At 43.9% G+C, this 24267-nt stretch overlaps 1 protein-coding gene across 3 annotated transcripts in view; it reads right to left on the reverse strand.

Annotated features, from left to right (window-relative positions):
* The window catches only part of birc6 (baculoviral IAP repeat containing 6), a 130424-nt gene that overhangs the window by 91890 nt on the left and 14267 nt on the right, over positions 1-24267 (reverse strand). For all 3 annotated transcript variants that reach the window (XM_004574403.4, XM_004574404.4, XM_004574402.4), the window contains exons 3-10: positions 21726-21863; positions 15838-16031; positions 12439-12550; positions 10428-10510; positions 10112-10337; positions 9405-9574; positions 8639-8697; positions 5673-7331 (exon numbers count right to left, since the gene is read on the reverse strand). In XM_004574403.4, coding sequence (XP_004574460.1) covers positions 5673-7331; positions 8639-8697; positions 9405-9574; positions 10112-10337; positions 10428-10510; positions 12439-12550; positions 15838-16031; positions 21726-21863 — 2641 coding nt within the window. The remainder of the gene's footprint in view (positions 1-5672; positions 7332-8638; positions 8698-9404; positions 9575-10111; positions 10338-10427; positions 10511-12438; positions 12551-15837; positions 16032-21725; positions 21864-24267) is intronic.

A 24267-nucleotide genomic window follows, 5' to 3' on the forward strand; every position in this document is an offset into this window, starting at 1 on the left:
GGCCACATAAGACCTTCTTCTGCTCTCAGACAAACGCCTCTGGTTGTGAGCACATAACCCTAAACCACCAGCAACTCAACCTTCTATTTCCAAGGGGCAGCCAATCAGCAAGTAGATCTTAAAGGATGGACCTTCAAGGGTAAACAGATAAAACAGCTTGCTTCATCCTTTGTTATTATTATGCAAAATGTGTTTAAGTGGCATAAAGATTAAATAAGTTGTTTTTCAATTAAACTCATGGAAGGAATGGTGTCTCAGGTCATTATGGATCACTGAAATCAATCTCGGACACCTATGATCATTAGTTTGCCAGGTGAGCCCAGTTAAAGGAAAAACTACTAAAGAAGGATGTTCCACATTATTAAGCAGACCAGCATTTTCAAGCAATATGGGAAAGAAAAAGGATCTCTCTGCTGCTAAAAAAGTGAAATAGTTGAATGCCTTGGACACGTTAATGTTCATGTAACGTTAGATATTTCACAAAAACATAAGCGTAATCACTATGATGTTAGGAGATTTGTGGCTGAATCAGAGCACACATGGGTTCATGCAGATAAAGGTACAATGAGGAAGGTTTCTGCCAGGCAAATACATCAGATTAAGAGAGCAGCTGCTAAAAGGCCATTACAAAGCAGCAAACAGATATTTTTGAAGCTGCTGCCGCCTCTGGAGCCCCGCAAAAGTCAAGGTGTAGGATCCTCCAGAGACTTGTGAGTTGTGCATAAATCTTCTATTTGGTCAACCCTAACCAATGCTCACAAGCAGAAATGGCTGCAGTGGGGCCCAGAACTACATGAAGACTAGTTTTCAAACAGTCTTGTTCACTGATGGGTGCAGTGCAACCCTGGGTGGTCCAGATGAATGGAGTCGTGGATGGTTGGTGGACAGCCACCATGTCCCAACAAGGCTGCAACATCAGCAAGGATGTGGTGAAGTCATGTTTTGGGTCGGAATCACGAGGAGAGAGCTGGTTGGCCCTTTAGGGTCCCTGAAGGTGTGAAAATGACCTCTGCAAAGTATGTAGAGTTTCTGACTGACCACTTTCTTCCATGGTAGAAAAAGAAGAACCGTGCTTTCCGCAACAAAATCATCCTCATGCAAGACAATGCACCATCTCATGCTGCAAGGAATACCTCTGCATCATTGACTGCTATCAGCCTAAAAGGAGAGAAACTCATGGTGTGGCCCCCATCCTCCTCTAACCGCAATCCTATTGAGAACCTTTGAGGCATTCTCAAGCAAAAAACTATGAGGGTGAGAGGCAGTTCACATCCAAACAGCAGCTCTGGGAGGCTATTCTGACATCCTGCGACGACATTCAAATAGAAACTCTCCAAAAACTCACAAGTTTCATGGATGCAAGAACTGTGAAACTGCTATCAAATAAGGGTTCCTATGTTAATATGTAACTTGCCCTGTTAAGATGTTTTTGATTAAAAAAAAACTTGATTTCTCTAAATATGAACTCCTAATGCTGCAGATTCAACAAATGACCATTTTCAATTCTCTACAATCTTTAAAGTGTTTTGAAACTGTGTGCTTAATAATATGGAACAGTGCATTTTAAGTTTTTTATTTTTGAAAAACATACCGTTCTCATTGGGAGGTTTGTTCAGTAACATTTGAATTACACTAATGGTTGATGACTCAAAAATTATGCTGACTGTCATTTGAATTGACTATTTCAGAAAATCAGAGAAAAATATCATTAGCAAAATAATTTGGAAGACAGTGTACTTATATATATTTTCAAGAACAAGGTCTATGTGCACAACTGTAATGACTACGGGGGGATAAGGGATAAGGAGCTACATCATGAAGAAATAATCATAACTTGCATCTCTCAGGGAGCAAGAACATGAGGGGAAACAGCACCTTTGCATGGTTCTGGCTCATTCTCAGCTAATTCATTAACATACTCCTTGTGGTTAGTCTAGCTCGCTGCAGGTACATTGACAGGTTTCTCCTTGCCTTTGGAGTTGGATGAAGATTACCTGTGAGTCAATCGAGCAATCTGTCTTAAAGATATGAATAGGCATCTTCAGCCAGGACACAGAGGGACATGACATCCCATATTATATTTGCTGCACTGAGTAAGTTCAATGAAAGGGAATTACCTACAACAGATCAACAGTATCTAAAAATCATGTATTTAAGAGATAGGAAAATAAATCAAGATGAGCTGACAGTATAACTGCCTCTTTGTTACACCACCATAACAACCCTCTCAACCCTGCTTCCCCGTGATTTAACACCGCGGGTGTGATTTGCAGATGCCGTGCAGGTGCGTCCATGCGGCACCACAGACCACGCCCCACCACACATACCTACATTCAACACAGAATGGAACACCATGGATTGGCCTACCTACAGATCCTAGACCTCAAATAGTGTGGGATCATCTACATAGACAACAGAACAAAATCAAGCCAACATCCAAAGAAGAGCTTTGGAAAGTACTTCAAGAACCCTGAAGACTACTTAAAGAAATGACAAGAAGGCGTGCCTAAAGAATAAAAGACAACCATACTACAACATACAAATACTGACTTTTAAGCTCTTGAGAATTCTTTTTTATTTTTGTTTCAATAAATCACTGCACCAATGTCCCATTTTCCTTGTAGAATATAACGAAATCATACGTGGCTTAAGACTTTTGCAGTATAGCATTCCATTACACTGTTTAACTTCTTCATGTGTATTCACTGAAGACAAAGGTTTTCACGCAAAGAGCTGGATTTCAACCTAAATCTGTGTTTGCTGGTTCATTAGTCCCACCGTATATATTACACAAGAAAAAGAAAATAAACAAATGCTGGAATCTTTCTAGTCAACAGCTTTTAAACAAACCAATGAGTCACTCGATGACATCTTCCATCATTGTTATGAACACAGTGTTGTTTCACTAGTTATGCAAAATGTCCTTTCATTCAAGAAATAATACTGCATCATGTAGAGAATAAAACATTAAAAAAAATTTATGTTATATTTTTCAAAAATCACAGTCCAATTATTTCATAAAATAATTCAACTACTTAAAATAAAACAAGAGAAACCGAGTAAGGATGTTGGGGTTCTTCCTGGTGGATGAGGGGGTTTCTTCTTTCTTCACTTTAGGGTCAGGGAACGGGTCCTGACTGTCATCTGCGAGTGGCAGTTCAGAGTACCCAGCCTTCTTAGAGTCCCTGGGTGGGATGCTGGAAGGTGCTCAACCTGGAGACTCTGTTGTCCTGCTGGGAGACTTTGATGCTCACGTGGGTAACGACAGCGAGACCTGGAGGGGCGATTAGGAGGAACGGCCTCCCTGATCTGAACCCGAGCGGTGCTTTGTTATTGGACTTCTGTGCAAATCACAATTTGGCGATAACATACACCTTGTTCAAACATAAGAGTGTCCATAAGTGCACATGGCACCAGGACGCTCTAGGCTGCAGATCGATGATTGATTTTTGTAATTGTATCACCATACCTGCGACCATATGTTCTGGACACTCAGGTAAAGAGAGGGGCTGAGCTGTCAGCTGATCACCACCTGGTGTTGAGTTGGATCAGGTGGCAGGGGAGGACGCTGGACAGACCCGGGGCACCTAAACGCGTAGTGAGGGTGTGCTGGGAACGTCTAGCAGTCCCCAGTCCGTGAGATCTTCAACACATACCTCCGGCAGAGCTTCAACAGCATTCCGAGGGAGACTGGGGACATTGAGTCCAAATGGACCATGTTCAGCATCTCCATTGCCGAAGCTGCTGCATTGAGCTGCGGCCGCACGGTGGTTGGTGCCTGTCATAGTGGTAACCCCCGAACCAAATGGTGGACACCAGAGGTGAAGCGAGCCACCAGGCTGAAGAAGTCCTATCGGGCTTGGTTAGCCTGTGGGACTCCGGAGGCAGCAGACAGTTATTGACAGGCAAAGCGGAATGCGGCTCGGGCAGTGGCTGAAGCAAAAACTCGGGTGTGGGAGGAGTTTGGAGAGGCCATGGAAAAAGTGCACTGCACTGTGTATAGTGCTGGTGGAGCGCTGCTGACATCGACTGAGAAAATTGTCAGGCGGTGGAAGGAATACTTCAAGGACCTCCTTAGTCCCATTGACATGTCTTCCGAGGAGGAAGCAGAGTCTGTGGATGAGGGGGGTGACCCACCAATTTCTGGGGGCGAGGTCACTAAGGCAGTTAAACAAGTCCTTGGTGGCAGAGCCCCTGGTGTGGATGAGGTCCGCCCCGAGTTCCTGAAGGCTCTGGACGTTATAGGGCTGTCCTGGTTGACATGCCTCTACAATGTTGCGTGGAGATCAGGGGCAATAACCCTGGACTGGATGGTGGTCCCCATTTTTAAGAAGGGGGACCGGAGGGTGTGTTCCAACTACAGGGGGATCACACTCCTCAGCCTCCCTGGGAAAGTCTATGCCAGGGTGCTGGAAAGGAGAGTTCGTCCGCTAGTTGAACCTCAGATACAGGAGGAACAATGCGGTTTTCGTCCTGGTCGCGGGACACTGGACCAGCTCTTTATACTCCCTAGGATACTTGGGGGGTGTTTTGTGGACTTTGAGAAGGCATTCGACCGTGTCCCTCAGGGTGTCCTGTGGGAGGTGCTACGGGAGTATGGGGTGTCTGGCCCATTGCTACGGGCCATCCGATCCCTATACAACTGTTGCAAGAGCTTGGTTCGCAATGTCAGCAATAAGTCGGACTCGTTCCCGGTGGGTGATGGGCTCCGCCCGGGCTGCCCTTTGTCACTGATTCTGTTCATAATTTTTATGGACAAGATTTCTAGGCGCAGCCAAGTGGCGGAGGGCATTCACTTTGGTGGCCTCAGAATCTCATCTCTGCTTCTCGCAGATGATGTGGTTCTGTTGGCTTCATCGGGTGGGGGCCTCCAGCTTGCACTGGAATAGTTCGCAGCCGAGTGTGAAGCAGCGGGAATGAGGATCAGCACCCCCAAATCTGAGGCCATGGTTCTCAGCCAAAAAAGGGTGGAGTGCCCACTCCGGGTCAGGGATGAGTTCCTGCCCCAAGGGGAGGAGTTCAAGTATCTCGGGGTCTTGTTCGCGAGTGATTGGAGAAGGGAGCCGGAGATCGACAGACGGATTGGTGCTGCGGCCGCAGTGATGCGGCCGCAGTGATGCAGACGCTGCACCGGTCCGTCGTGGTGAAGAGGGAGCTGAGCATAAAAGCGAAGCTCTCAATTTACTGGTCAATCTACATCCCTACCCTCACCTATGGCCACGAGCTGAGTGGATAAGCTACAGGAGGTGCCTGGGGAGAGGGAGGTCTGGGCTTCTCTGCTTAGGCTGCTGCCCCCGCGACCCGGCCCCAGATAAAGTGGAAGAAAGTGGATGGATGGATGGATGGATGGATGAGTAAGGAATTTCCAAAGTACTGACATACACATGGCCCAGATTTTATGTTGAGATTACTAATAAGAATCTAACATAAATCCGACCCTTAATTGTTTTATACAGAACACCCATAAACTTTGTGAACAAAAGGGCACTACTTTTACACTAGACTTAATGAGTTATAACATAAAATACATAATATGATGATATAAGTCTAAGAAAATTTGCACACATGAAAGAAAAACTTTCATAAAAAGATAAAGTCTGTTTATTTATTCCATCAGCAGCAATACTGTCAGCAGGGAAATATGCAGAAACAAAAAGAAGGGAAAAACCTACCTTTGGTGCAGGCACAAAGGCGATCTGTCCCAGAGCAATAGGTAACTGAGACAAATGGGTCCGTCTCCTCTGCTGACCCCTCCTTTTTAGGTGGCTCCACCTTAGCTAGGACCTCTAGTGTGGACAGGTCCAGTATCATAATAAACCCAGCCCGTGTGGTTACCACCAGGTGGCCCAGGCCTGTCACCTCCAGCCGCTTGGAGTCTTTGTGGGTGGAGGCAGAGGTGGAGGGACTGGTAACAGTAGTATTGCTGCTGTTGGTAGCTGCTCCACACACAGTCCCAGTTCCAGATTCAGCAGAGCCTGACGGACCTGTTCCAAGCCCAGAAGAGCTATTTTTTGGAGTTGTTGGGAGAGCCTCCTCAGGAGCCTCTTCACTGTCATCTTCCCTGCTGTCAAGCACATCAGGAGGAAGCAAAATAAGGGAGGTAATGGCATCCCGAGAGTCCCAGATCTGCTGTACTTTGATAGGTTCCTCATCCAAGGTGACAATACGGGTGGAATAGTTGAGCTTGTATAGTGCAAGATATCCACCTCCACTCTCATCACTTGGGGACCTTTGCTGCTGCTGGTCTCCTGGGGGAAGGATGAGCGGTGTCTGTGGTGGCGATCCACCTGGGTGGTGGCCTTCCACCCCATTTGCAACTGGATGTAAGGGGTCTGCTTTTCGTTGGCTGCAGAGTGCAGAGTGCAGGCGGTTGAGATTATTAAGAGCTTCTACTTGGTTTGTAGCACTCAGAGACTCAGAGCCACAGGGCTGCAGGGCAACCAGCAGGTGCACACCATCCCAGCAGGGTGTTATCGAGTCCACATAGAGATTCTCCTCCTCGAGCTGTTTGGGCAGCCTCAAGCACTGTACCAGTGCTCCAGGTCGAGGCGGACTGGAGGCTGTTGCTGCAGCCAGTGTGCTCCATTTTTCCATATGCCCATCCAACCCTGCCAGATTGGCAGCATCAGCAAACTGCTGAATATAAGTGATGGGGGGGTCCTGAAGAAGAAGCTGCTCGTGGGTGTCAAACTCCATCTCAATGATTTGTGGCACAGTGAAGCCCTCCTCATGGAGCCCCTTGCTCATTAGGTTATTCATCTGAGCAAAGACTTGTCCTGAGGACTTGTCATCTACTTCTCTGATACTGTACAGCAGAAGCACAGGTATAGTCCTGCGTACAGCTGGAAGAGAAGAGGGGCTAGCAGGTTGGGAACCTGCTAAATTAGAGAAACCCTGCTCTTGTGCTGCAGTTTGAGGATTACAAGTCTCTATCTCCATAGGACCCTGTTCCTGTAGAGGTCCAGGGTGAAAGGGCTCGGTCCCATGAGTCCTAAGTGGACCATCTGCGGTCCTGCGTGTTGTAGCTGTGGTTGTGGTTGTAGGTCGAACCATGGGAACACTGGATGCTGAGCGATAGCTGAGCAGGCCTCCAGCCAACAAGCAAGGAAAGGGAATGTTGTGGTGGTCAGGGGCCTTGTCCTTTGTTTTGGCCTGGTTATGAATCTTAGTTTGGTTTAATGAGGGGTTGGCACCAAGCTCCTCGAGGTCCTTAACAGTATCCTCCAACACACTGGCTACTACCTCCCATTGAAGCTTCTCAGGCTGTTGGAGCACACTCAGTGCCGTCACTCCTAGGCTCACATCCATGCTCTCCCACTGGGACGGCTGGCCTGAAAGAGAAGGGGGGGAAAAAATGGTCCAAGTTAGTCTTCGCCAAACTATAACAAAATCAGTAATTCAAACAACATTATTTAAATGAGGCTGGGAAATAGGGTTGTAAAAATCTTCCAACCAACAATTGTCAGTCCAATAATCGACGATGGGCAAAATATTCGCAGACTTTTTGATGGGCGGAGCAATGTAATCATGCACGGACTGATTTGTGTGTTAACAATACAGAAGTCCAAACATGGACGAACTAATTTCCCCCAAAAATTAGGGCTGTCAGCGTTAACGCGGTCGTCATGATTAACGCGATTCAAATTTTTAACGCGCTCAACCCATCTAGAGCACAGAATGAATAAACTTTGGACAAACTGCCCGAAATGCGTTGACAGAGACATTTCAGGGATTTTGACTCAGTTTGCACAACAGATGGGTTAACTGATAATTGTGTTAGTCGTGATGATGGCGCGTTAACGCTGACAGCCCTAAAAAAAAAAATATATAAAGTTGCCAATTTGGGATGAAAGAGTTAAACCTAAGGATGTAACCACAGCAGTGTGCCACTTGTGCAGACATATAGTGCGAGCAAAGTACTGAAACACCACAAACTTGCACAGCATGTACGTGTCCACCGCTGAGTATGCTGGGCTATCACCAGCTTCTGCAGCTCCATCAACGAGCATTTCGGTGCACTCTGAGGAGGGCGCATTTGCGCACAGATGAAAGAGGGTGCTGTTAAAACAGCCCTATTATTTTTTCCTGTTGACTGCTCCATCATTATTAGCAAACTCACTCATGGGCAAATGAATAAGTAAATCGCCCTTGTAAAAACGATGGCCGATGGGCTCAGCCTATCGTCGATATATTTGTCCAGTCACCCAACCCTACTGGGAACTTAGTGCACTCATAGTATCTCATGATTGTTATGATTTCAGACTATTAAAACATTCTATTTATTCATTCTATTTATTAAAAAAGAGAAACACTGAACTCCGTGACAATTTTTTGCCCTGAAATATGTACTTTCACTTGGTTTCCCAGCAATTTGCAGAATGTAATAGGCTCCTACTGCCAAAAAATGTACCTAGAAGATGCTTGCTGACAATCATTAAACAACAAAAAGAATATAAAACTTTAAATACCAGATGCTAGACACATGAAATATTTGAAACAAAGTAATATTAGTATCAATGTTAAGTCAAAGTCAAAATAAAAAGAAATATCTAAATGAAACTACAACAATGTCAATAGTTTCTTTGAACTTTTACAAAAAAAAAGGAAGAAAAAAAAAGGAAGTTACAAATGCTTGTACCTGTTACTGACTCTGACCGGGAATGCTCATCACTGTCTGAGTCCTCCAACTGGTCATCACTGGAAAACAACAAGTGAGAAAAATCAAGACTAATATCATAAAACAAAAACTAAGAACCCTGACTGTAAAAACTTACAAATACTAAGTTAAATCCCTCTTTCTTTTTACTTTTATTTTTACATTGTTTATTGTATTTTTTTGGTTTTCTTTATTCTTTTTTTTTTCTCTTTTTTTTTCCCCTTTTAAACACTTTCACCTTTTTTCCTCACATAACAGAAAAGCATTACCTCTTGCTAAACTGTCACATTTTATGTCACAGACAAGTCATTATCATCTACTTAAAGCAGAACAAACCAATCAGTTCAAACCTATGTTCACCACAAAAATCCCAAGAAGCAGATGCCATTATACGCTCAAATTAGTTTCTGATACTGGCTATACATGCTCCCCCCACACTCAACCAGTTAATTTTTGAATATACATTTTGTATAGGGTTTTTATAGATAATTAATTTAATAAATAAACTGTTGAATACAGAATAGAAATGTATGCTGGAGTTTGTCAGGAGAAACATGCTGCAACAAAGAACATTTTCTTCTCAATTTGTATCAGGAACATTCTCTGTACTGGAAATACTATAAAATCCATGAGTCTGAAAGGGCTGGTCAACTCTAAAACATTGTATCCTTATTAATAATTTCAAACACAATATTCCTATAAAATTATCTTTCAAGTTTAAATGAATTAAAATGTGAATGTGTTTTACCTGTCTCCCTCGAGTTTGGGTAAATCGGAGCAGGAGGATGACTCTTCTAACCATGCCAAAGTTGGTCTCCGAGACTCAGTTAGTGCATGCTGGCCCTGCTCACCACTAGACAGGATCAACTGTCTCAGAATGGCTGGGTCATATGGGTTGATGTCAAACTTCAAGTGCACCTGTTGAACACACAGGTACACACTTTTTACCTGGAGTCATAGTCAACAACATAAACAAGACTGCCCTACTCACTCAACTTTTGTCTGCTTATGCTCCAAGCTAAGCAAGTAAGCAATCAAATCATGTAACATGTTGAAAAGAGCCTCAGGAAGTGTATTAGTGTCCTGCTGAGGCTCGTACATAGACTTAGTTATAGTGTGACTTCTTTACAAATCTGATATGGTAACAAAGTAAAACAAAGCTGCTCAACTGTTTCTATGCACCATGTGTATCTGGGAAATTATAACTTAAAAGACGTGCTTTGGGTTGGTAACAAGGATCAGTTACTTTAATCAGCTGCTTTAACCAGACATTTTTGAGTGCCCTTGCTGGCATCATGCCTTTTACCAATAAAGTAGGTCGATGGATTTGTGATATCACTGTTGCATTGCTTTTTGTTCTAAGACCTGGTAGGGCACTATAAAGTGCTGTGTTGTGCATGCATTCCATTGTGCAGGTAAAGAGTCAGCCAGGCAAGGATTGGTTGGTACTCTGACCTTCATCATTTTGGAGACATCCCAGATGCAAATCTTGCCCCTCTTGGTGGCAGCAGCCAGGAACTGTGGGCAGCTGCCAAAACCATAGCAAGCAATCTTGTCTGAACGATCAGGACTGTTTGGAAACTGTGCGGGTGTTGTTGCCAGTGTCACCGACAGTGGGACGTTCTGTGTGTGCTCTCCCTTCACAAATGGACAATTGGGAGAATGCCGCTCATGTTCAGACCTGGGGAGTAATAAAGAAACGCTTGCCATTATAATACAATTATTATGTTGTGAGTAAGATGCATGTGTGTTTATTTAATAATCCACTCACCAAGGTTCGTCTGTTGGTTCCCAACAGACCAGGCACACGCTGCAGGTGAAACACATGGCTCTGTCATCCCCTGATGAGGCAGGCTGCAGGAACACAGTAGGGAGGGGGTTAATTTCACTGACCGCCTACTTTCCCTGCTGATTTTTATTGTAAAGAATGTAGTGTTTGTACAGCACATGTTGTAAAAAATAAATATATATAAAAAATAGTGCTGTCAAAATTATCGCGTTAATTGTTAAGATCAACGCGAAATGTTTAATGCATTAAAAAAATTTAACGCTGATTTTGTTTTTTTATTAATTTCCTGTAATCTAAGACCTTTAAATTCATGAGCACCTCTGGAGGAGGGGGCAACAGTGTGCTATGCTGGCGTTTGGCCTGACAGAAATGATTAGAAGAAGAAGAAGAAGTGACACCATGCTACTATCTAGCTAACACTAGCTAACACACGCAAGCATGGACGAGGGCGGACTTTTGGGTGGAAAGTTTCTCTTTAAGAAGTTGCCTGATGGCTTGTTGGACAAAACGAGAGTAAGATGCACAATTTGCAACGCTGAATTCAAGTACCACAGAAGCAGTTCATCACTGGCGTATCACCTGAGAGCAAAACACCCAACTGAATCCACCTCTACGGGACCTCGCCAGTCTACGCTTCAGGAGTATGGTGCTTGTGGACGAATAACAAAAAATGTGAGAGAAAAGGTAACCAATTCCTTGGTTGTTTGGATAGCTAAAAACTGCCGACCAGTTAGCATAGTAGAAGATGATGGACTGAGAGAAGTCATTCGTGCTGCATCAGGAGATGAGTGTTACAATCTGCCCTCGAGAGGAACCATTGTGTCGAGACTGCACACTTTGTATGGGGACCAGAGGGCTCAGCAGTCCAGCAAGCTTGTGCAAGTAAGGAATGTCGCTCTCACCGGAGACCACTGGACTTCGGTGAACAACGATAATTACTTAAAATATAAAGAATAAAAAAATGTAATTGGAGCCAGGGTATTAATAAAGTAATTGAGATTAATCGCAATTAATAACAGAAAATTGTGAGATTAGTTAGTTAATTTTTTTTAATCTATTGACAGCACTAATAAAAAAACAAACAAACATGAAATCACTACAGATAAAAATGGTGTTAGGTTTTGTATTGTTGATTGTCATTTATGCTTAGAAATATTTAACCATATATGCTTAGAGGTGTATAATCAATTGTGTAGTGATAGGACTGATCTTTAGCAGGCTGCAAAGGCTTGGTGTGTATTCCACACTAGAATGCACACCCACAGTCTAGGAACATCAGAGAGGTCCTATCTTCTCTTTGTTGATATATGGTATAGCAAACACACGTATATCTCTTTAAGTATAAGAGCCTTTTGTTTAGATAGATCTGCTAGACGCCTGGCACCAGCTTTGGGGAGTCTTCACAGGGTCACATCTTGACCTCACACAAATCACACCACACACACACACACACACACACACACACACACACAGGCAAGGTACTCTTTGTTTGTATGTAGACGTCATATGTTAATGAACCTATGCATATTAATGTAACCTCAATAAAAGGGCAGTGTTACGGGAGAACGGACGAGAGCAACTGGGGTCAAGCGAAGGAACGGCGCCTGTCCGGTCTCTCCCGTGCACGAGAAACATGAAGAACTTTGCCTACCCGTGTCTTGCTTTGCTGTGTAATTATATTGTCCTCAACGTTCCAGCGAATAGGTTCGAGCTACAAACCTATCAAATGGTGCACTTAAAGTTGTCATAGCTTTAGCTAGTTTGCATTACAAAGCAAATTAACATGGTTATATGGTTGGATGAGTCCATGTGTGTTCCTTTAACTTCATAATCTTGCAGTCAAGTAGAATGTCAACATTTTCCACTAACCATGCAAATCTTCCCTTTGAGTGCTTGCAAATATTGTGATTCATGTGAACCACATGTGTGCATATAACATTGCTCGTCAGAGCTGACAGATGTAAAGGCAGTTTAGAATTCTCACAGAACCCACCTGGTGGTAAAACCCTGCTTGTGCCATTGGATCAGGCTGAGCCCACCTGTACCCAGCATGTGGCCACGATGTGAATGTTTCCCTCCTGTTGGCCTCGCTGTACATCAGGGATCTGCAGAGAACAAGACCTTTTAGAATAATACAAGGCATTCTTGAAATTACACCTGGTATGCTGTTTTGACTACATCGTTGTTGTAGTTTACACTACACCGCATTCCAAATTATTAAGCAAATTATATTTTTCTTTGATTTTCTGAAATTGTCGATTCAAATGACAGTCAGCATAATGTTTGAGTCATCAACCATTAACCCTCTGGCGATCCTTTAAAAAAAAAAATCACACCTAATACCCTGGGGACCGTTTTCGGCCACGCCCCAAAAAATGCTATATTCGGGGGTTTTAACCCTTTTAATCGCAGTTTAATTACATGAGCGCACCGTTTTTTTAGCCCCAAAAAACAAAAAAACTAAATATTTTCCAAAAAAAACATTTGAAGTAATATTTGTTTGTTATTATAATTAGGCCTTTGGATGGTCCAAAGATTGGCACCAAAATTCATTTCGATCCACTTTTGTTTTTTTTGCAGGAGTGCATTTCATAAAATGCACACACTATCGGTCCTAATCGACCACGCCCAAAAAAGTGCTATAGAAAATTTATATATTAATATTTTATTCCACTTTAAATTAGCCAATCTTTTAGACCTACTTCTCCTTGAAATATTCATGTCAAGTTTTAATTACATTTCGCGGATTTTAACCCTTTATATCCCGGTTTCGTCACATGAGCGCACTGCTTTTTTTGCCCCAAAAAACATAAAACTTGAATATTTTCCCAAAAAAAACATTTGAGGTAATATTCAATTGTTATTATAATTAGGCCTTTAGATGGACTAAAGATTGGCACCAACATTCATTTCGATCGCCTTTTATTTTTTTTTTCAGGACCAGAAAATGGTCTCCAGGCGGCAAATGCTCCTCCTCTAGGCCGAAATAAGTGCATCTTGCCGGGGTAAGTCGCGACGATTACCGGGGCACGATCACCGGGGACCCCTTTTTCCAGCACACACGCCCGATACCACGTGACAACAAATACGTCATTTCCTGTTGACTAAAAAAAAAAAAAAAAGCACCCTCTCACGGTCCTAAGGGCCGAAAATGGTCCCGCCCGATCAGCGGGCGAAGCCGCTGCTGCACGCCGGAAATGAGGCTTCATTTCCCGCAGGTCTCTCTAAGCAGCCCGCTGTTTTCCAGCAGGGGTCAAATGTGGAGCAAGGGCGCCACCTGGTGGACAAATAAAAAAATTACAACTCTAAGGCCTCTTCTACAAAACAAAAACGAAACCTAAGCCGTCACCCAGATGTTAACGGTAATAATTCTGCAGTGAAAAATAGCGTTTATAATGGAAGTCAATGGGCCGAAAACGGTCCCCAGGGTTTGAGGTGTGGGGATTTTTGCTGCTCAGCCATTTTAGGCTGATTTAAGAAATTCACACTGAAATATTAAAATTGACAGAAAAAAACTATCCTTTGGCAAATTTGGTTATATTCCACTGAACACAGTGGAAATGGCATGCATTTAAAACATGAAAGTGGCACAAAAAGGGCCCAGGATAGCCGGAGGGTTAAGAGTATAATTCAAATGTTACTGAACAAAACTCCCAATGAAAACAGTACGTTTTTCAAAAATAAAAAACTTAAAATGCACTGTTCCAAGTTATTACGCACACAGTTTCAAAACATTTTATAGGTTGTAGAGAATTGAAAATGGTCATTTGTTGAATTGGCAGCATTAGTAAATCAATTTTACTGAAATCAAAAGCTATTTCAAACAAAAACATCTTAACAGGTCAAGTTACATATTAAAATAGGACCCCTTATTTGATAGCAGTTTTACAATTCTTGCATCCATGGAACTTGTGAGTTTTTGGAAAGTTTCTACTTGAATGTCTTTGCAGGATGTCAGAATAGCCTCCCAGAGCTGCTGTTTGGATGTGAACTGCCTCTCACCCTCATAGTTTTTTGCTTGAGAATGCCTCAAAGGTTCTCAATAGGATTAAGGTCAGGGAAGAATGGGGGCCATACCATGAGTTTCTCTCCTTTTAGGCTGATAGCAGCCAATGATGCAGAGGTATTCCTTGTAACTTGAGATGGTGCATTGTCTTGCATGAAGATGGTTTTGTTGCGGAAGGCACAGCTCATCTCTTTCTACCATGGAAGAAAGTGGTCAGTCAGAAACTCTACATACTTTGCAGAGGTCATTTTCACACCTTCAGGGACCTTAAAGGGGCCAACCAGCTCTCTCCCCGTGATTCTGACCCAAAACATGACTTCACCACGTCCTTGCTGACGTTGCAGCCTTGTTGGGACATGGTGGCCATCCACCAAGCATCATCCACTGCATCCATCTGGACCATCTAGGGTTCCACTGCACTCATCATTGAACAGGACTGTTTGAAAATTAGTCTTCAAGTAATTCTGGGCCCCACTGCAGCCGTTTCTGCTTGTGAGCATTGGTTAGGGTTGGCCAAATAGAAGGTTTATGCACAACTGCAAGTCTCTGGAGGATCCTACACTTTGATGTTCGCAGGGCTCCAGAGGCGGCAGCAGCTTCAAATATCTGTTTGCTGCTTTGTAATGGCCTTCTAGCAGCTGCCCCCCCTGATGTATTTGTCTGGCAGAAACCTTCATCATTGTACCTTTATCTGCATGAACCCATGTGTGCTCTGATTCAGCCACAAATCTCTTAACATTATGGTGATCATGCTTTCGTGAAATATCTAAGGTTTTCATTACGTGTCCAAGGCATTCAACTATTTCAGGCTTTTCAGCAGCAGCAGAGATCCTTTTTCCTTGCTATATTGCTTGAAAATGCTGATCTGCTTAATAATGTGGAACATCCTTCTTTAGTAGTTTTTCCTTTAGTTGGGCTCAGCTGGCAAACTAATGATCCTAGTTGTCCGAGATTGATTTCAGTGATCCAAAGAGCCCTGACACACTATTCCATCCATGGGTTTAATTGAAAAACAACTTATTTAATTTTAATGAGACTTAAACACAATTTGCATAGTAATTTGGAACGCAGTGTATGTGTGAAAACTTTGTCATATGTTTAAGTCTCAGAGGGTTAAGTTAAGTGGTTAAGTTGAAAGATAGAGCAGGGATAGCTCAGTAGGTAGAGCACTCGCCCCATGATCAGAAAGTCAGGGGTTCAAATCCACCATTTGCAACCCTGCAGTACCCCTGAGCAAGGTACCGTCTCTACACACTACTCCACAAACTCTTTATTGTGTTTAAAAAGCTCAATCAAAAACATACTTGCATTATACCTAAAAAATTTATTCTGATTCAAGTGCAAATGACCTGAATATGCACAATGTGACAAAAAGCTTACTCTCACCTATCTACAGAGCGCCCAGGGCCCACCCCAAGCTCAGGTCTGGCGCTTGACAAGAGGTAGGAGAGCCTGTCCATGATGGATGAGGCCACAGACAAGGCAGCTACGTTCTGGTTTATCTTCTTCAGCTCGCTGACAATGGCACTAGCCACGAGCTTCAGCACATGGTGGGGAAGATGGAAGGTCACTGTTGCCCACTGAGATCAGAAGCATAGGGGAAGAAAGGAAAGGCAGTTATGAGCATAGTCAAAGGAAAGAGTTGGGTCTATATATAATCATATCTGAAACAAAACAACAGTTAAGCAGCATCAAAATAGAACCATGACTTTGGTGGTCCCATTCGCAACTCGGCCTACACTCTTTTTCACTTCACGATAGCTGTGTGTAAAACAAAAACTTCATGACAACCGTATTGTTGAAGTATCTTTATAAAAATAAAAATAACTAAAACCAAACAGGAATCTTCTCAACTTTGTTTATTGTGCGTTGTCTTTTTGGTAAACTGAACTACAAAAATAAGTGCATTGAGGTGATGACTATGTGTAGTGAGATGTTGACAAACTTTGTTATATTCAGGGTGCACAGTGGTATTCAGTGTTGCTTCAGATAGTGCTGGGATTTAAATTTTTTATTGATAAAACGTGCTATACAAATAAATATTACTCAGTTATTAATTTAATATTGAGCTGTCAGGAAAGTATCTCTTGCCACACATGAGAACCTATAGAGAGCTTGGTGCATTCCTAAAATTGCACATGGGTACAAAGAATGGAGCTGTAGCAACAGCTCTTAGTAGTCTGTGGCAGTAGCAGATAGCAATCGGCCTATTTGGGTTTACGGTTTTATGTTTCAGAGTGCTAAACTCAAAGTGTTGTTTAAAGTTCATGTTTGAAATGAGCCATTTCAAATGTTATTGGTGGTTTACATTGATCCTTAAATTTCTATATACCACTGCTGCATTTGGGGATTTAAAAGAAAATAATAGTTTAGTAGACTATAGCGGAGTGTGGTCTCTGGCTCGGCTGCAGGGAAGGAGTGCAGTGGGTTCTGTCGGTAGTTGCCAGGGGAGGTTGGTTAAAACAGATGGTGTTCACTGCCTAATCATGCCTCCCCTATTTCACTAGTGTACCGGCACCTGGAGGTGTGTGGAGTTGGAGACAACGGTGGAGCTGGCGGACGTGGCAGACTGAAAGAGTAAACTGCATCACTGTAAATAAAGAAAACCTACATCCTAAACACAGTGTGTGGCATGCGTCGACAATTTAATGGTCTACCATTAAACCAAGTGGGTTACATAAACAATATGTAATGTAAACAAAATTCTGCACTGCTGTATCTTAGTATAAACTGAACTGGCTGCTTTTTGGGAGTCCTGGGTTTAAAAACAAACAAACAAACAAACAAACAAACACAAAAACGGAGAGAAACACAGGGACAAAATCAAGCGGCCTTATGCGGCCTGGATTTTCCAATGAAATCCAGAATAACATTCACACAAATAGGTATCATCCATACATGCATGCATGCATCATCAAAATTCTTTTACAGATAATTGTTACGGCATCAAAGGAAAAGTGCTGCAGAGCAGCACACCTGCCAGTAGCAGCAGCTTTGTCCTGCTTTGTCCTGTCCTACTACTACAAAACTTATCAGCAGAAATTACACACAGAACACTTAGAATAGAATTCAACTTTATTGTCATTGCACATGTCACCAGTACAAGGCAACGAAATGCAGTTTGCATCTATCCAGAAAGTGCTTTAGCAATAATATAGATATATTACAAAATATATATTAGCAGATACAAAAATATGGGTCTATTATGGGTATGTTACAATGTACACGGTGTACAGTGCTCTTGATGGTGCAGCGGTAGAACTTCACCAGGATGTCTGAGGACAGGTGGTTCTTTCTCAGAGTCCTCCAGCTTGAAGCAGTTGGGATCCTCGGAGATGTAGACACCCAGGAACTTGAAGCTGCTCACACGCTCCACAGCCGATCCATCTCCTCCCTGTAGGCGGCCTCATCGTTGTCATTGATGAGGCTAATCACCATGGTGTCATCTACAAACTTAATGATTGCGTTGGAACCATCGGCAGGTCTGCAGTCATGGGTGAAGAGGGAGTAGAGGAAAGGGCTCATCACACAGCCTTGTGGTACACCAGTGTTCATTGTGATGGTAGATGAGCAGTGGTTATCCAGCTGGACACGTTGGGGCCGGTTGGTCAGGAAGTCCAGTAAGCATTTACACATGTGGGAACTGATGCCCAGGTCTGTTAGCTTCCTGATGAGTTGTGAAGGGAGGATTGTATTGAATGCTGAACTGAAGTCTATAAACAGCATTCTGGCGTGGGTGTTGTTGTTGTCCAGGTGTGAGAGGACAGAGTGCAGCACGATGGAGACTGCATCCTCTGTGCTCCTGTTCTGACTGTATGCGAATTGGTGGGGGTCCAGGGTGGGGGGGAGACAGGCCACAGAACCACAGTCACTTCAAAATGTCCTTCCAACACATTTGGCCTTAATGGCCTAAATTTGCAGTTGCAGCCAAATTTGGGAATAAACTGACCAGCAGAACAATTAAATCCAATGTACTAGCTCAGTGTTCCAGGATTACAGTGACACATTGTGTACACACAGTAACAGTTAACAAAAACCAAGTACTGATTTTGGAAAGCACTACATGGTGTGAACAGGACCTTTTAACATACCATATCCATTAGACAGACCCAGGTGTAAATAACTCCTTGAATCACGAGTAATATTTGCTTTTGGCACCAAAATATAAAAATAAATACAAAAGTAGGGTTTTGTGAGAAGACTATCTATATGCAGGGCTCTAGAGTGCGACCAATTTGGCTGCATATGTCCATCCATCCATCCATCTTCATCCGCTTTGTCCGGGGCCGGGTCGCGGGGGCAGCAGCCTAAGCAAAGAGGCCCAGACCTCCCTCTCCCCAGCCACCTCCTCCAGCTTATCCGGGGGAATACCAAGGCGTTCCCAGGCCAGCCAAGAGATATAATCTCTCCAGCGTGTCCTGGGTCTGCCCCGGGGCCTCCTCCCGGTGGGACATGCCTGGAACACCTCACCCAGGAGGCGCCCAGGGGGCATCCTTGTCAGATGCCCGAACCACCTCAGCTGGCTCCTTTCGATGTGGAGCAGCAGCTGCTCTACTCTGAGCCCCTCCCGGATGGCCGAACTTCTCACCCTATCTCTAAGGGAGAGGCCAGCCACCCTTCGGAGGAAGCTCATTTCTGCCGCTTGTATCCGCGATCTCGTTCTTTCGGTCACTACCCACAGCTCGTGGCCATAGGTGAGGGTAGGGACGTAGATCGACCGGTAAATTGAGAGCTTCGCTTTTACACTCAGCTCCCTCTTCACCACGACGGACCGGTGCAGCGTCCGCATTACTGCAGCTGCAGCCCCAATCCGTCTGTCGATCTCCGGCTCCCTTCTCCCATCACTCGCGAACAAGACCCCGAGATACTTGAACTCCTCCACTTGGGGCAGGAACTCATCCCTGACCCGGAGTGGGCACTCCACCCTTTTCCGGCTGAGAACCATGGCCTCAGATTTGGAGGTGCTGATCCTCATTCCCGCTGCTTCGCACTCGGCTGCGAACCGTTCCAGTGCGAGCTGGAGGCCCTCACCCGATGAAGCCAACAGAACCACATCATCTGCAAAAATCAGAGATGAGATTCTGAGGCCACCAAAGCGAAAGCCCTCCGCCACTTGGCTGCGCCTAGAAATCCTGTCCATAAAAATTATGAACAGAACCGGAGACAAAGGGCAGCCCTGGCGGAGCCCATCACCCACCGGGAACGAGTCCGACTTATTGCCGGCAATGCGAACCAAGCTCTTGCAACGGTTGTATAGGGATCGAATGGCCCGTAGCAATGGGCCAGACACCCCATATTCCCGCAACACCTCCCACAGGACACCCCGAGGGACACGGTTGAATGCCTTCTCCAAGTCCACAAAACACATGTAGACTGGTTGGGCAAACTCCCATGCACCCTCAAGTATCCTGGAGAGGATAAAGGGCTGGTCCAGTGTTCCGCGACCAGGACGAAAACCGCATTGTTCCTCCTGTATCCGAGGTTCGACTAACGGACGAACTCTCCTTTCCAGCACCCTGGCATAGACTTTCCCAGGGAGGCTGAGGAGTGTGATCCCCCTGTAGTTGGAACACACCCTCCGGTCCCCTTTCTTAAAGATGGGGACCACCACCCCGGTCTGCCAGTCGACAGGTACTGCCCCTGATCTCCACGCAACATTGCAGAGGCGTGTCAACCAGGACAGCCCTACAACGTCCAGAGCCTTCAGGAACTCGGGGCGGACCTCATCAACACCAGGGGCTCTGCCACCAAGGAGTTGTTTAACTGCCTCAGTGACCTCGCCCCCGGAAATTGGCGGGTCATTCCCCTCATCCCCAGATTCTGCTTCCTCCTCGGAAGACGTGTCAGTGGGATTAAGGAGGTCCTCGAAGTATTCCTTCCACCGCCTGACTATTTTCTCAGTCGACGTCAGCAGCGCTCCGCCAGCACTATACACAGTGCAGGTAGAGCACCGCTTTCCCCTCCTGAGACGTCTGACGGTTTGCCAGAATCTCTTCGAGGCAGTCCGAAAGTCTTTTTCCATGGCCTCTCCGAACTCCTCCCACACCCGAGTTTTTGCTTCAGCCACTGCCCGAGCCGCATTCTGCTTGGCCTGTCGATGCCCGTCGGCTGCCTCCGGGGTCCCACAGGCTAACCAAGCCCGATAGGACTCCTTCTTCAGCCTGGTGGCTCCCTTCACCTCTGGTGTCCACCATTTGGTTCGGGGATTACCACCACGGCAGGCACCAACCACCTTGCGGCCGCAGCTCAATGCAGCAGCTTCGGCAATGGAGACGCTGAACATGGTCCATTCGGACTCAATGTCCCCAGTCTCCCTCGGAATGCTGTTGAAGCTCTGCCGGAGGTGTGCGTTGAAGATCTCGCGGACTGGGGCCTCTGCTAGACGTTCCCAGCACACTGCATATGTATGCGACTTAATTTCTTAATGGTGCGACAAAAAAAATAAAATAAAAAAAATTATAGGTTGCACCGACCAGCAGTTTGAGTAAAAAACAAAAACAAAAAGAGTCTCCGCAACTCATGTTTTTGTTGTTGACCACACAATTACACCCATATCATGGTCTAAACCAATCATTGATAGTCAGGGGTGGGACCTCTCTGATTGGCCGTTGTCCAGATACTCCTGTAGCCTTTTGTGTGCATGTTTTAAAGTGCTGGCGGATAGATAGAGAGAGATCAGTAACTTGAATAAGTAATATGGATTCATCACTTTATTCCTGAATAAATTTTTAAATATAAATGTACTTTGCCAGAAATGCCAGAATCTCAGGTTAAAGTTCACAAAACTATTTCAACAACAACCAAACAACTAAAACAGTAAATGAGAGCAGGTAAACGGATTCCACACAAAGACATAAACGTAAACCGTGGACCCACCGACGTATCAGAATTAGTGAGATGTCGGCTTTCTCACCAGTTGGCACGTCCACAGACACACCAGGGCTGAAAGCCGACAGCTTCTGATGCGTCGGCGGGTCCACGCTTTGTGTTTACATCTTTTTTTTGTTCTAGATTCTGAAACTGCAGGTTTTGTCTCTCTCTAACCAAAATTGACTGAACCAACAGTCAAAGAACATCAAAACTATGCTTCACATTTGATAAACGCTGTCATGAATTCCCTCATACTTTTGCTGTTTTGCTTCCACCACGATAAAAATCACATTTCCTGCACATCTCTCAGTATACTTCAAGAACAGTTTCCGAACAGTAATTCCAGTACAGAAGCTCAGAGACATACAGTTAGAAAACAAAAGGTTTTTTTAAATTAAACTCACCTTCGCCACTTTGTGATTAGCTGCTGTCTCATGTGAGGTATTCTTCAGGCCTTCTTTCAGCTGGGTGATAAAAAGTTCGTAACCCTCAGTGTTTGACACATCAATCTTTTCCTGGCAGGCTGACAGTATCTGCTGGGCCTGAACAGACACAAACACATATTAGATTTAACACTTACATATTCAGTAAAAAAAAAAAGCTACAACCTCAGTTTGAGGACATTTGTATTGTCTCTGCAGTCCTGTGTTTTAAGCTTTGTGATGCAAAACTAGAACAATTCACTATACTGTCATCTGCTTTGTGGCTGTGGCTCCACTTAGTTACGATGATCTGGGGTCACCGTATTGCTGCTTGTGGTTTGTTACCCTTTTGCTGAATTAGGCATTAGTTCTCCCACTATAATTAATGGATTCCTAGGTTGTTCCTGCCATTTGATGCCATAATGTGGACTGAGTCATAATTACAAACTGCATATCAAACCATTACACAAACCAACCTATTACCCTACAATTTATGAAAGATAAAAACTGTCAAATTTTTTTTTTTAAAGACAAACAAACAATTATATCTAAATTGTGACAAACAGATCCAAGAGTTTCTTACAGATTTGGATCATGTGCACATGTATTACACTTTCTTAAATTAAATATTCTGTGTACTACTGGGTGGATAGTGTAGCAGTTCATTCACGTGAACTTTTCACACAAAAGTGTGAGACCAAAAGAACACACAAACCCCACATCAGACTATCATATTGCTAGTGTACTCCCGAACAGTGTAAGTGGGTTTGCTAGGTTCATCACTGGACAGTGAGCGCAAAGGTCCATGTGGACATCCTTGTGCCAGCCACTTTTGGGACTGTGCGGACTCATGCACAGAGAATTCACATTACACTGCACTAACTACACGTGTCCAGCCAGCAGCCTTCAAGCGGACTTTTAGAAGTACAAGGGCAATCCCAAAATAAGGTGTCCTATTGTTTTAGAAATACAAATAACCGTTTATTTTCTAGAATATTTACATCATTTTAAAGCTTGAAGACTTATTTTCCTACATAATCGCCATTTCGGTCAATGCATTTTTGTAGACACTGTGGCAGTTTTACAATGCCCATGTCATAGTTGCTCGCCGACGCTGCAGAATCGCCTTTCGGACAAATGTTCTTTCAACTTTGGGAACAGGTCGTAGTCACTGTGTGCAAAGTCCAGACTGTAGGTTGGGTGGGTGATGAAGTTCCAACCAAACTAATGCAGGTGAGCGACAGTTTGACGGGCGATGTGTGGACGCGCAGTGTCGTGGAGAATGCTTACGCCCTTGCTCAGCATTCTCTTCTCCGGTTCTGAAATGCCTTTCTGAGTTCTTCCAGTGTTTCACAGTACCTGTCAGCATTTATTGTGGTCCCAACAGGTAGAAAGTCAACCAACAATACCCCCTTTTGGTCCAAAAACACAGTTGCGCACTGTGCGTAAGCATTCTTCACGACACTGCACACGTCCCCCATTAAACTGCCGCTCTCCTGCAAAACTTTGGTTGGAACTTCATCACCCACCAACCCTACAGTAAAGTGAAATCTTTAACAACTTTATTTGCTGTAATTATGCTAACAGCTAAAATTATATCTGTATAACAGAGTATTTCATTTCAGGACTTTCAAGATTTAATTTCTCTTTCTGCCGCCTTATCCTGTGGTGTTTCATAGGATCAGATTTGGGACCTGTAACATTTACCTTGTTAATGTTGCCTCTTGGACAGATAATCATCAATATGAAAAACGCATGTTACGATTTTTATGCAGATGATATCCAGCTGCCCTGTTCTTTCTGACCTAACAAACTTTCTGATCCACAAACCTGTCTGACTGCTATCAAGTCTGGGTTAAATGCTCCTTTTCCTTATGTAAATTATGACAAAACAGAGACTCTTATCATCCGAAGTGTCAAAGAAAGCTCCTCCTCTAAAACTAGCTTGCATGTTCTATTCCTGTAGTGTTTTCCTGGAATGTCATGTCAGAAACCGATTAATTCCTAAATTTTTCCCTCTAAGGAACACTGCTAAGTAAAAACATGTTAATCACCCCAGTATATCTCAGAGCTTATATGAACCAGCTCTTCTAACCAGTCTCTTCGGTCTTCACATTTGAGATTATGGTTGATACCTCATAGTCATTTTAAAAAGTTTTTACACAGAGGTCTTTAGCAAGTGGGTCCAAAACTCTGGAATCAGTGTTCCTCATTCCTTGTTTGACTTATTCTGAGGCAACCTCTAAAAATACCTCTTCCTATTCAGAAAAGCATTAGGCCAATTATGTGTATGACCTTGTGTTGTTCATGGGTCTGTTTTAGTGTTTGCATCTTGGTGTAAGGCACTCTGTGATCTTAATTGTGAAAGGTGTGTTAAAAATAAACCTCACTTATATACTGAAGTATGGCTACAGGTGTATGGACATCCCAAGGACATTACAAATTAAACCAACAGGCTTGAAAGATTTGTCTTTACATGTAATTAACAGAGTTTATGGACATTGACCTTTGTAAATTAAATTAT

The sequence above is a fragment of the Maylandia zebra genome, linkage group LG13, assembly GCF_041146795.1.
Source record: "Maylandia zebra isolate NMK-2024a linkage group LG13, Mzebra_GT3a, whole genome shotgun sequence".
In the NCBI taxonomy this organism is placed as follows: Eukaryota; Metazoa; Chordata; class Actinopteri; order Cichliformes; family Cichlidae; genus Maylandia; species Maylandia zebra.